Genomic DNA, 13,689 nt, shown 5'->3' with positions numbered 1-13,689 from the left:
CTTCTCCCAAGGGACAGGGCACAGGACAAGAGGGAATGGCCTGAAGCTCCGCCAGGCAAGGGTCAGGTTGGATATCAGAAAAAAATTCTTCACAGAAAGAGTCATTGGGCACTGTAACAGCTGCCCAGGGAGGGGGTCGAGTCGCCTTCCCTGGAGGTGTTTAAGGAACGGGTGGATGAAGTGCTGAGGGACATGGTTTAGGGAGTGTTAGGAATGGTTGGACTCGACGATCCAGTGGGTCCTTTCCAACCTGGTGATTCTGTGATTCTGTAAGAGGAGGCTGAGGGGAGGCCTCGTGGCTCTTTGCAGCTCCTGAAAGGAGGTGGCGGTGAGGCGGGTGTGGGCTCTGCTCCCCGGTAACGAGGGATAGGGTGAGGGAAACGGCCTCAGGTTGTGCCAGAGGAGAGTTCGACTGGATATTATGAAAAATTTCGTTATGGAAAGAGTGGTGAAGCCCCGGCAGAGGCTGCACAGGGCTGAGGCGCCCATCCCTCGAGGGGTTTCGCAGCCAGGCAGAGGAGATGGCTGAGCAGCGGACAGGGACGCCGATCCCGCCGATCCCAAAGGCTGTTGCCTTGGCAAACACCCCTCCCGCCGCTCCCGCCCCTCCCGCCGCTCCCGCCTCCGCCTCCGCTCCCGCCCCTCTCCCGCCCCGCTCCCATGGCAACGGGGACGCGCCGGCGCTGCGCCGCCCGTCAGGTAGGGATGCGGGAGTCCCTCCCCGGCTTCTCCCCATGGGGCATCCCGGGGATTCCCTTCCCCGAGCCCAGGCCTCTCCCGCCAGCCCCGCTGCCCGGGATCACGGAATCACCGAGTGGGTTGGGTTGGAAGGGACCTCAAAGCCCATCCAGTCCCACCCCTGCCATGGGCAGGGACACCTCCCACTGGATCAGGGGCTCCAAGCCCCATCCAGCCTGGCCTGGAACCCCTCCAGGGATGGGGCAGCCACCCCCTGTTCCAGGGCCTCCCCACCCGCACAGGAAAACATTTCTCCCTAATATCTCATCTTGATCTCCCCTCTTCAGCTGAAAACTCTTCCCCCTCGTCCTCTCCCTGCCCTCCCTGATCCAGAGCCCCTCCCCAGCTTCCCTGGAGCCCCTTTCAGTGCTGGAAGCTGCTCTAAGGTCTCCCTGGAGCCTTCTCTTCTCCAGGCTGAACAACCCCAACCCTCTCAGCCTGTCCTCATACGGGAGGTGCTCCAGACCCATGATTGTCTTCATCACCCACATCCTGATCTCTCCACTTCCAGAGGTAACTGCAGCCACTCCAACGCCTCCAATCCATGACCTCCCTGCTCGCTTGCTCACAGCCTCACTCTGCAGGGTGGCTCCCAAAAACCTCCACCCCAAGGAGCTGCAGCCACCCACCACGGCTCTATCCTTGGCCTTCGGTCTCTGGGCAAATTCCAGGGTGGCGCAATTAGATCCTATTTTACATGTGCTTCAGAGGCATTCTGCCTGCCTTTAGATCTGCAAGAACATGCAAAAATGTGCCAATTTCCGTAAGACTGTAGCCCTCAAATATATTTTCTGCAAGTAATGAAAGAAGGTGGCAGCATTCCTCCTTTTTCCCCCCCCCCCCATATTTAGACATCTCCTAAGTCTGTTCTCCCTAAGAACGTTCTTTCCTTTGTATTTAATAGATTTGCCTCTCCCTCTCAGGCTTCCAGAGGGAAGGAGTGCTGGCACCCTTGGCACTGAGCTGACCTGTGGCACCCAGTATGGGAACTCTGGTGGACGTGCCCCAACGCACATCCCAGCCTGCTGCGTCCTCCGTGAGTTTCCAGGAGTCCTTTTTGTGTCTAACCTCTGGTTTGGGTGCTTAAGGGGGAGGTTGGGAGGAGGCACTCAGTGGTGCACAGACATTAGGTAGTACTTTTTGCTGTTGCTGCAGTCATGGCCTCACAAGCCTCACAGCCTTTGTTTCTGAATCAGCCTCGCTTGCTTTTATTTGCCTGACCAACATTTTATTAGCAAGAGCTGAACAGTGGCCATTGATCTTTCAATCCTTCTCAAGAGCTGATAAGAGAGCGTTGACAAAGTGCCTTAAAATCCTTGGATGGAAGTCATCGAATCATGGAATCTTTCAGGTTGGAAAAGACCTTTAAGATCATCGTGTGGCACAGCCTCATCACGACAACAGGACATGGAGCAGGAACAGAGCTTTATCTTGAACCTTGTTGAATCCAACAGGGTTTGGATTATGCTGAAGCTGGCCGGGAGAGGGCAATGCCACCAACCAAATGGCCACCCTGCTCGTCTGTTCTGAAGGTCACTGGCACCAGGCACAGCTGATGCAGACACCCTTTTGATATCACTGCCTGTGCCCTTCCTGTTGGAGTCCTCTTCAGGGAGAATCCTTGGACTCAGAGGCTGCATTTTCACTTCTTTCATTCAAAGATGTCATTTCATAACATTCAAAGGCATCTATTATGATGTTATAAAACTGAAAGAATAATACGATTCCTACTACAAGAAGTTTGAAATTTAAGAGTGAAACACAAAGGTGACTGAGCTGGTGTTTAATTTTCAAAAGGTGTTTTCAGCACTCAAGGTGACAGAAGAACAGCTCAGCGTGCTCTGCCTCTCAGTCTGGCCATCAGAAATGGCCCAGTTTCTATTCTCTGACATCCATATTATCAAAGCGAGGCAGTTCTGTTTCCAAGAAACACCATGTAGAAGAAAATCTTTGATGACAAAATCTCTGATGGAAAACATACTGCTAACAGGCCTGTACACGATCCTGGCATGTACAATAAATCATAGAATAGGTTGGAAAAGACCTTTGAGATCATTAAGTCGTCATGAGAACGCGATGCCTTTCGCTGTGCTGGTGTTGTAGTGGGTAGGATCTCTGAACAGGGATATGGCACTGAGAGTGGCCGCCTGAATTTCCTATTTCAGTCCCATCTGTTCTTGGTTGAGCCAAACAGGCGGGCAGGGTAGGGCTGGGACAGTCTCTCCATCCAAAACGCTTTCTTCACAGTCCCCCTGATATCATATTTCTGCATTGCTGAACTAGGGGTGATACATCTGGCTTTAGGTCCTCTGGTTCGTGACAGGAAATGGGGATATAGGGAGCAGGGATGAGAGAAATGCTTCTAAGTGTGAATGACAGGGCTGTAATCTGCTATATTTTGTTGGCCTGGGAGAAATTGCCGTTCTCTAGACCGCATTTGACTATTTTATCTGTTATATAGATCCATCACTGTGCTACAGAAAGGAGGTCCAGGAATTAACATAAAAGTTCTGTGGACAAATGCAGGTTGCAGGCAGTGACTTAATTGCAGTCTCTATATCCTGCTGTTGCCCAAATGTGCTGGAGTTCTTGCAGGGTGAAGCACAAATGTTAGAAGTCCTTTGTTGTTGCCTGTCAGTAATGCAACAGGACATCTATGGAATGCCACCGAGGGGGACCACGGTGAAGTCATGTCCTCAGTGTATGATCTTGTCATAATTTAAACAGTACATTTTACAGTTAAATCCTGTTTGTGCTTTGCGTTTCTCTGCTGTTTGACCAGATTATCTCCTTCTTCTTATATTTATGTATTTTTTTAATCCTGTAAATGTAGGTTATGTCTCCAGTGTAAAGTCCGTGGCTAAGGACTGCCTGCCTTTGGCTTCTCTGCTCCTCACAGGACAGGCCTAAATATCTAAAGCTTGCAGGGATTAGGAGCATAAAATAATTAATCTGCTATCGAATGTATAAAAGCAATCAGAGATCAACTAACAGCCATCTGTAAACTCTCTGTGCAGTCAGAATTAATTTGATTTTACTCCACCACATCTAGAGTTAATTTTTTTGTTCCGGAAAGGAAAGCGGTGTAGGGAAGGAATAGCCTCAGCATCCTTACCTGTTAATATTAGAGGTCTTCTATGACTCTAGGTTTACAACTTATTGACATTGCAAAGACATAAGCTACTTGATTGCATCACAAAAAGTGGAGATAAATACTTGTTGCTGTCTATTTAATGGCATTTTGAGTCTCAAAAGCACACTGGATCACGGTACTAACCACCAGCATTGCCAGCTTTGTGCAAAGCCTCGCAGTAATCTGTTGTTTTCCTTAGCAGATGTGATATTGCAGTCAATGAAAACATAAAAATCTCAGTTCCCACTGAGTTGTGAAAAGTAGGGAAGGCAAACATGAATAAATAATTCAGAGTTTATGTCGTGAAGGCATAGGGGCTGACTCCTTTTAGAATGGCTTGGATTGATCAGAGGGAAATTCCCTGTCGCTTGTCTTTCTGTATTTCAGCTGCATCTATCGTATGTGGCAGGGTAAAATGGTCCAATTGTGCAAGGGCTTTCTCCTCCAGATGCTTCAATCCCGAGGCAGAAAAACATGTTTGTTTTTAAACATGCCTCTCAGTTCGAGATGCCTGGCCAGATATTTGGAATCCACAGGCACAGTGTGGTATCCCTGGCAGCGCTTCCAGCATTGCTCGTGAGCGGGCAGGCAGAACCCCTGGCAGGAGGAGTCTTTGTCCATCCAGAGAGGTTTTCCATTTTTCGTGTTTCTGGGCATTTCCTGCAAGGTCTCCTGCCTGGAGATATTCAATACTTGTTTCTGGAATGAGTGTGGTTATTATCGATTTAGAAAATTTGCTAGGGAGTGTATTTATTTCCAGTTTGAAGGTTTTCTGTCTGAATTCTTTCAGCTCCATGGCCAGGACAGCTAGAGCAGGGCTGAGCACAGAGTGCTGGTGTCACCAGCTGTGTTGTGGCATGGTTTGCAGCTTCCCACCTCTACCAGGCTGCTGCCAACGCTGCTGTTCCTTTGGGGCTACAGAACGATTGCCGAGAGTTAAAGCTGGCCGCTCTTACAACCTTTCCCTTTGCTTTTCTAGCTAAAGACATCTGCTGTTTGCTGTTCTCTGACTCCCTCCTGCCCCCACGCCATGCAGGGCTTGCTGTGTTTGGTGGGTTTGAAAATCTCTTTTACGCAGTGGGTTTTGCCCGAGTACGACTGCTGGAAATGGGTTTCAGATGTTTCCCCAACTCAGTCCTGGGCCTGCATCTTGTAAGCTGAAGCGTTTCTATAGGAACCGTATGACATCTCTCCCGCTACTCCCCCAGCAGCTCCCGCTCGAGCATGCCCAGTGCAAGCCTCGACTTTGGCTCAACTATCTGTGTGCAGTAACGAGCTGCACATATGGGACTATGAATGCGGTTCCTGATGAGCTCCAACTCTTTGTCTTTGGGAGGAGGAGAAAGAGGTTGTGCCCAGAGCTGGAGGATCTGCCCTGTGCCCTCTGAGACCCTCGCCCGACGGTGGGCTCCTGGAGAATGCTCGCTTGTTTGGCCAGGGGGAATTTACTGGATATTCTTCAGGAGGGCTTCACGGAGGTAAATGCATGTCCTAAGTCTCACACAGCCCTTCCCAGGGCAAGGCAGCATGCTTTTGTGCAGCATCTCTCGGGAATTGTTACATCTCTTAGCACTTTGAGGAGCGGAGAAGGAAAAAAATGGGCAAGATTTCAGGGTGGGAAAGATGCTTTGTAACAGAAGGGCAGACTGAGCAGCTCAGGGGTCTGCAAATCAGCAATTTAAGAGTTTGTGGCTGTTTTACAGCTGGCATTTGTAGCTCGGAGTTTTTATTCTCTTCACAGCGCTTTACTGTTGTACCAGTAAATAATATAAACTGCAGCAAGGCTGTGGGGCACAGTTTATTTTGTAAAATTGCCTTGTCTCCTGAGTATATGAAGTCTCTATGTCTGCAGGCTGTTGGAAAGCCTGTAAATCTGATTTGTGGACACACATTTCTTGGGAGAGGCTGACAAAGAGCAGGCTGGCTGTTCTTTTCCCCAGCTTGTTCTATAGATTGAATGTCTAGGGAAGTGAAATTCATCTTATTTAGGAAAATATAATCTTAGAAGTGTTCGTTATTTGCTTATTGCGCTGTTAGGGAGACTAATAAATCATAAAATAAGGAGTGAGAAGTACCAAGAAATTCCAGAGAGGAATCCTGTAATAGCACGGAGAGCGCAGATTGCTGTTGGCTTCCCTCTTCAGGATGTATGAAAAATCAGTTCTGTTGGACTTTCTGTGGACTCAGTACTTAATCCAGGGCAGCTATTGCCTGGCTGGGCATCATGCAGACCGCGCTGAGGCGGGAGTTTCTGTCTGTAAGCTGAAAAATCGTGGGGGCTTGTGCTGAAACCACACTGTGGCTGCTGTTTGCTTTCTTACCTGGTGGCAGGGATGATCTCTTGGTGTGTTTTAGTCTTTCTTAGAGGGCATAGCTTATTTGTGTTTGTGTTTAGTGGTTCCTCAACCTTGCGAAGCTCACCCCCGCCCGACTGTTCTGCCCCTGTACTCCCTTCTTCTCAGAAAATGAGCATCCCTCCTGGGGGTCACAGCCCCAGCCGCCGCGGGGAAAACAAACTGGGTATGAAACTTGAGCCTTACGGCTACACAGCAGCCACAGGTCTCCTTTCACTGCTCTGAGTAACTGTGTAAATGCTCCATCCCCTCCTCCACAGAGTATCCCAGTCTCATTTTTAGTGAGCAAAAGAACTGCTTTGGCTCAAGCTTACACTTCTTTTGCCTGAGATCAACACATCCTTCACTGGCATAAGCTAGTAGTAACCTGTATATTAATAATATAATTAATAATGGGAGCAAAGAACAGTTTTACAGTCAGTACTAGCCCTACCCTGACTGTCTGGCTTTGACCACAGACTGATCAGCTGTGGGAAAAAAAGAAGTCCCTCTCCCACCATAAAAACAGATGCACTCTCATGTGTCCCACTTGGGATCTGTCTGCCACATCACACCCTTGACACTGTAACAAAAGTTAAATTAAAATCAGTTTTGCAAGTGCAGAACCTGCAGTACAGAGAGATTAAGTGACTGCCAAGGACATGCATCACATCACAGGCACAGTTTGAAATGAGCCAATAATTCCATGCCTTCTGTTTTGATCCACCAAGTGTGCTTCCTTCCCTGTCTCTTTGTACCATAGGTGCTTATTTATAGAAGCCTCTGCACGTGAAAGGGTGTCCCGAGGTTTCTGATGTGGACACTGCTGGCTGGAAGGCTGGGAGTGAGTGGCTGCTAAGCCTAATGCTTTAGTGTAAAACCAGATTCAAGATAAAAAGTCAGATTTAATTTAACACAAGCAGTGGATTGGGGTATTGCAGGCATTGCCTTGCTGATGCAGCATCTGTTCTTTTGCTGGAACATCTTTTCTGGCTGGGTGGCTCTTTTGGTGACTGGATACCTTGAAATACAGGGATGTACTTTCCAAATCTGTGCATTCGCATACACAGGTTAGAAAGGAAGTCGCTAGCAAGCTCCTAGATGTATGTGCAGAGCTAAGGTGCAACCCTGCACATGCTTGGGACCTAAAGGTCAGGGATAATTCCCATTTCCCTAGGGATATGGATTGTGTGTCTCTATCTTGCAGCTTTGCTCAATAAATCCACGTCTGGAAAGGTACCAAACAGCACCAAGATGCTACAGGCAATTTTCTTTTGTTCTTTTGCGGTCTTTTCCCTCTCTGTCCACCCTGCTTGCTGAGAGCCACCCCATCGGCCTCATTATCTCACAAGAGAGGCTGGAGAACACAGCACAGTTGTCTCTTCTGCAGCTAATGCCTGTTCTGCTTCACAGATCCTCTTGGACTGATGCTTTCTCCATGATGAACAAAAGCACAGATTGCTAAAAAAGGGCCCTGTAAATCACAAGTTCAGGACAGTGTATTTCCCTTCCCTTTCAGAATCCCTGAGCAAAATATGTTGTGGACAGTGTCACCCGTGACCGACAAAAGTCATCTAAAGAAGGATGACTTTTGTTTAATATTGAAACGCAGTGAACTCCCCTGTGGGCTTCATGCAGCTGCTGCCCCTCTCTCTTTAATGGCCTGCCCTGCCTTGAAGGTGTTTTTTCCTGCTGTTTATTGAGGCTTACCTTGTGCTCTGAGGCAGCCAAATAATTCAGTCCCACAGCTGGATGGTGCCATGGGAATGTATGGCTGCTAAAAGCAGTGGTTTATAATGCAAGGAAGACATAGAGGGCACAGTCCTCTCTGTGGGGACCCTGTCCATGTGGCCTCAGCTTATTCTCTCCTTGAGCAATGCAGTTTGATTGAGACATGCGCTCACACTTCTGTCAGTCCTTGAAAAGAGACGGCGCACACAGGAACATCTCTGACAACTCCAAGACATTAATGTGTATGTATCTTAACAATAATGTACCTTCTTCAAGTTGGAAGATCATTTCATCTGGCAGTTTTACTTATGTAGCTGCTTGTGTGCAATGAGCCATTTGAAATAGCTATGTTTTCCCTCTGAGATTACCAGGAATAACAGACCTGAGATTGGCTCCTCTCCAGAGTGACACGGCAGTGAATTTTTAAGAGACCAAGGAGCAGCTGTTTTGAAATCAGGGTATCCCAACAGAAGCCAAATGAAATTCAAGGTTAACACATGTGCCTATGGGGAAATACCTCCCCATTTTGCAATGTAAGAACTGCTGATCCCCAGTGTACACGCAGGAAGGGGTGCAGTGCAGGTAGGGCTTTGTGTTCTCTCCCTGGTAGGCTGCTCATTGCCCCCTCACCAAGTACTTCATCTAGTATTTTCCCTTCAAGTGGTGAGTTCTTAGCTGAGTGGCACCTTCAGGAGGTATTTTCTGGATTTCCCTCTTGTACAGCCTCTCTCCCTCCCACTTCAAGGTGTGCTAAAGTTGTTGATGGACTCGAGGTGATTCAATGGCATCCTGTCTGTGAGATTTGAATCCTTGCCTGACCTGGGCTCGATTTTGATTTGCTTTTCTGGTTGAAGTAATTTTCTGGCAGTATAGGCAGCTACTGTCTTGTTCCGGCAGCCACCCTGTTCCCCTTGGTGTAACATGTATGATCTGTGATAAAAATGTCTCTGCTACAGCGATCTCAGCACAAGAAACTTGCACTCACCCTCTCTTTGCAGTGAGTGCTAATTATAGCTAATAGGATTCACCATGCACAGAGCTGTTTTGACTCCTGTCTCCCTGGTCCAGTTCAGCCCAGTAGGACCAGCCCATCCCTAAATGCTCCCTGTAGTACGGGATCCCTCAGAGTCTGGGTTTCACATAAAGCTGTTTGGAGATGCTGCTGTTTTCCACCTGGTTGGGCCGAGTCTCATTTCACATCAGCTTTGTTTTGGTTTGAGACTATTAGTGTTTTACATCGACTTTACACTGTTAAAGCCATGGGATGGCCAGGCATGTTCGGCCAACGTGAGAAAGACTGGGATCTAAAGAGCCGACTGAACCTTGCCAGGTCACCTGTCAGGTCTGCAAGAGACCAAGCAGCTGCTGCATTGTAATTCTGCTAAGTATAGACATCAGAAAACATAGCAGGTCCTCTCACATCTGAATGTACATGCAGATGTACTTTTGCTTGTTCTAGCAAGCTTGCGCTAGCAGGAATTCTCATCAGTTTTTCAAAGCTTATGTGCCTGCGCAGCAATAGGACTCTCAGCGAGGGAAGGATGTATTTGCTGTTCTATAGGATTAGGGGTTGAGCAGTTAGGATTCAATCCCTGCCCAGGGTTCATGCTATGTCTAAGCCAGGCTATTACTACTTGGTTGCATCGCAGCGGCTGTCCTTTGGCAGGGTGAATTACAGGGCATTTGCACAGTAGCAGTCAGAGATTTATTCTTATCGAAGCATTTTACAAGGCACATAAAAATTAGTGCAGCTGCTTTATAGCTAGAAACTGAGGCACAAGGAGGTGAAGTGGGCTGCCAAATTCACAGCCAGTCATTGGCAGAGCGAGGAACCAAGTCTGTGTCCTAAATGTGCATTTATTGCCCTTCATCCTGGACAAGGTAACCTCACCAGGTATCCCTTCCCCTTTTCTTCATGTGAAAGGTTCCTGCCTTCACGCAACACTGTTCAGTCTCTCCATCTCCTGCCAAAACTGCTTTTCTTTCTGTGCACAGGGCTGGTGACTGCATCCTACTAAAAAAAAGGAACAATGCTCCTTTTCTTTCCTGAAGCATCACGGAATGTCTCCGTGCAACTGGTTTTGACAGACCTTAGGCTTTGTTTGGGTGCAGTGGAACCATTTGATAATTCAGAGTGAATCATGTGCTCCGAAGTACTGGCATTTTACAGTAAAAGATCTCTCGTGGCTCAGCTTTTTGCACAGAAACACTGCCCATGTAAGAAAAGGGCCTCAAAGTACCAGACAGGGGGAAATGCAGAAGCACTAAAACATCTTGTGAAAGTGCCAGAAATTATCCCTAAAGCCACAATCTGGCTTCGAATGGCAGTGACATTTTGGGGTGTGGGCGTCTGACTGTTGGTGTTTTCACTGCTTGAGTCTTTGCAAGTGACCTTAGAAGTTATAGGAAACATTTACTGGATAGAATATCATCGAGACTTCAGGATAAACTTTCTTTCTGGGTCTCAAGCAAATCAGTAAAAAATTTGGCCAGGTGTGTTGGAAATGTCCGTGCTTTCACTCTGATATGGGAGGAGGGTTAAGGAGCTCCTGGTCTTTTGCAGCTCACACAGTATTTCTGTCTCCTGGTGTGTATTAGATTGTGTGGGTGCCTCCTTTTCCAAACTGTGTCGCTGTACTGAGGCATCGTCTATGCTCGAGACAGGTTTTTTATAGAAGATTTGGAAAATACACATCAGACCAAAAGTTATTTTGGATGAAATTACACCTCCTACTTTAGAGTAAGTGTTTTATGAAAGTGGAGTCCTGTGGGTGTATATCTTTTTTCTGGCATCATGTTCTGGTCGTAATTGGGTGGCATTCACTGTTGGATACAGCAAGAGCTATCCTGAGACATTAAACAGCCTGAATCATTTTTAATGAGCAGTTTTGAAGGGAAAAAAAACCTTCTGCTGGCTTTGAGAGCAGAGAGAAACATTTTGGTTGTGAGTTTTTATTTTCTGCTTATACAAAGCCCTTCTCAAACAGAAAAAAAAAAAGAAAAGAAAAGAAAAAACAAACTGGAGGAACACTGGGTGGAAAATTACAGTTCCCATCTAATTAAGGTAACGTCAGGAAACTTAGAAATCACACAAGACCTTAAACATTACATCCTGGGTCAATTAGGCCAGCCTTTGAGCTTCACGGTTGAGGCGATTCGGTTTATTGCTCTGAACAGACAGACAGTAAATGCCTTTCATACTGAGACCAACCTCATAGCATGAGGGCTGTTATTATCAACCTTGTTAGACCTGGTGCTTGGGCTGTGTCCGTAGGGTGTAAAGGAAAAGCAGAGTAAAGGTTACGAGAAACGTTATTCTTCCAGGCTGCTTCCGTAAATTCAACAGTAAGGATAGGTTCAAACTCATCAAATGAAGGCAGAAAAGTCATCTCTTCCTAGAAGCAGAGCATGTCGCGGCAGGCTGCTGGAGATCAGACCCTCTGGAGCATCTGCCCGCTAAGAATGGTTTTGTCCAAGGATGGAGATGTGGCCAGCTTCAAAATGTGCAGTGACCTGATCTCAGAGGAGGTGGAAATTAACCTTATACAGCGTGATGTAGATACTGAAAGTAGAAGGCAGAGCAGTGTATCCAGGCACCGGTGGATGATTGTGAGGGGAGAAACCTGAGCCCTAACTCAGGTGCACTGGTTAGGTGAGAACAGCAAGGACACCTACAGCTGGCAGGGGATTTGCAGCAGAGCTGCTGCTTTTCATCCACCTGTGGGACCTACTGGATAATGACACTTAATTGTAATTATCAGTGAGGGATTGCAGCCAGCGAGGAAGATCTGCTGACCCTGGAAGGGTTTTCTCCTCCTGTATAGCACTGGCTGTCAGTTGAAAGCACAGATACACGCTCCTGACCTCCACAGGTGTTTTCTATAGCCAGAAGATCTGAGGTCCTTCTTCAGGGTGTGTGCTGGACAAGTGATCCAAAGTTAAATTCTCTTCTAAGATATGTTGTGCTTGCTGAAGTGCTAACCTGTAACTGCCAGCAGAAGTGCCTGCAGTTTGGGAAATTCCTTACAGCTGCAGCTGCCCCCCCCCCCCCCCCTTCCTTTGTACCTTGCTTTATAAATCTTCTCCTGCCAGGCAAAGCCTCTTAAGGCTTCTGGAGTGCCTTGGATTCAAACACCCTACAATGATCTGCTGGGAGCTGAAGCTGTGTGGGCTCCAACTTCCATCAGGTAAGAGAGCAGCTCTTCCCATTGCAAAGTGCAGGTAAACTTGGCCTTTTTTTGGAACACAAAGCTGTGTTAACAGAAATAGGATTAAGCTTAACTCCACCATAATCCTAATAATGTGTACTCTGCGTAGTAAATCTTAGACTGGGCTGGTATGTTTTTCTTCTGAAAATTCTGGTTCCGAAAGAAATATCAGTGCAGGAGTAGAGCAGCATGAACCCCATTGAGTCTAAGACTTGGCTGAACAGCAGCTCAAACGAAAATGCAGGAAGAAGCAGCAAACTCCTGAGTGGTCAGTGGTTGAAGGAAGAGTTATCCAGTTATTATGGAACTTGATGGAACAGTAACTGTTGTCAGCCCTAACAGGTTATAAACCAGCAAGGGGAAGCTCTGGGGCTTGGGTCAGTCTTGTGCAGTTTGGAGCTTCTGTAGGAAGCTGCAGTAGCATTATTCCAGTATCACAGGATTGGTGTAATAGGTCCCACAGGACCTTCCCCTCAACTAGAAAGACAAGAGTTAAACAACAGGAGCACTAGCAACTTGAGCGGCTGTCAGAGTAGAGGAACTGAGCCAGGCTGGGGAACTGTTGGGTCCACCCAGCTGGGCACAAAGGCTTATCCCACATCCTTCACTCAGTGTGGGTTGTATTTGCTCTGCTGCTTTCTGCTAATTAATTAGAAGGCATAAAATGCAATGTCCTACTTTGCGGTCAGGAAGCAGTGTGAAAATGGCCTCAAATTGCACCAGTGAAGGGTTAGATTGGATATCAGGGAAAATATCTTTATTGAAACAGTAGTGAAGCATCGGAAGAGGCTGCCCAGGGCAGTGGTGGAGTCACCATCCCTGGAGGGATTAGAAAAATGTGTAGACATGGCACTTTGGAACATGCTTTAGTAGGCACGGTGCTGATGGGCTGGTGGTTGAGCTGGATGATCTTGGAGGTCTTGCCCAGGGGGACAGCCTGGGAAAAGGGAAGGGAGTGCCTTTCAGATGTGTCCTCCACCTCTTTGTTTGTTTCCAACCTTCTTTCTCTCCCTCTTGGAGTTTTCTAGACCAAGAGGAGCTGAAAGCTAGGTGAGACTGGATGGGGGCACGTGTATCGTTTGAGCTAGGATGCTGGCAGCCAGAAATGATGATGGCGTGTGTGGTTCTGGTGTGGACAAGTGATGAGCTGAGGCTTGGGAGTATTTTTCTGGGGTGGAATAGGCCCTGTAGAGCTGCTGCTTTCCTGGCAGAATATGTTCCAGTAAATCTTTGTTCTCTCTGTGCTGGAAGTTGATACCTAGAGTAATTTCCAGACCAGATGCTATGAATGATATCTGTCCAAGCAGCAGATCATGTTGCTGTGGTAGGACATGGGCTGTTCTGTTGTAAATTGAGATACACATCTTTGAGTTTGAAGCGAATGGAATTCAGAGGAATTGAAGAGAGCAGTTTACTTTTTTGTAATGGGTCTGATTCATTAATCTGAATCTGCGGCTGTGGGTCAAGGCCTGATGTTCTTGTTGGAAGTGTGGGACTTCAAAGGAATGCCCACAATGTCCTTGTCACTGCCCAGTTCATGCCAGCT

General features: G+C 47.4%; 1 protein-coding gene across 5 annotated transcripts in view; it reads left to right on the top strand.

The window, feature by feature from the left end:
* The first annotated feature begins 1,681 nt into the window (after window positions 1–1,681).
* DIXDC1 (DIX domain containing 1) overlaps window positions 1,682–13,689 on the top strand; it is a 37,546-nt gene continuing 25,538 nt past the window's right edge. For 3 of the 5 annotated variants that reach the window (XR_008453433.1, XM_054087114.1, XM_009569903.2), the window contains exon 1: window positions 5,112–5,349. Coding sequence is in view for 3 of the 5 variants with exons in the window: in XM_054087114.1 (XP_053943089.1) it covers window positions 5,290–5,349 (60 nt within the window). In the remaining 2 variants the exon portion in view is untranslated. Of the gene's footprint in view, window positions 1,775–5,111; window positions 5,350–12,103; window positions 12,123–13,689 lie in introns of those variants that run through there. The other 2 variants (XM_054087116.1, XM_054087118.1) reach the window with 2 other exon arrangements.

The sequence above is a fragment of the Cuculus canorus genome, chromosome 23, assembly GCF_017976375.1.
Source record: "Cuculus canorus isolate bCucCan1 chromosome 23, bCucCan1.pri, whole genome shotgun sequence".
Lineage (NCBI taxonomy): Eukaryota > Metazoa > Chordata > Aves > Cuculiformes > Cuculidae > Cuculus > Cuculus canorus.
Note: the sequence above shows the minus strand (reverse complement) of the source record. Positions and strands in the feature narration are given on the sequence as shown.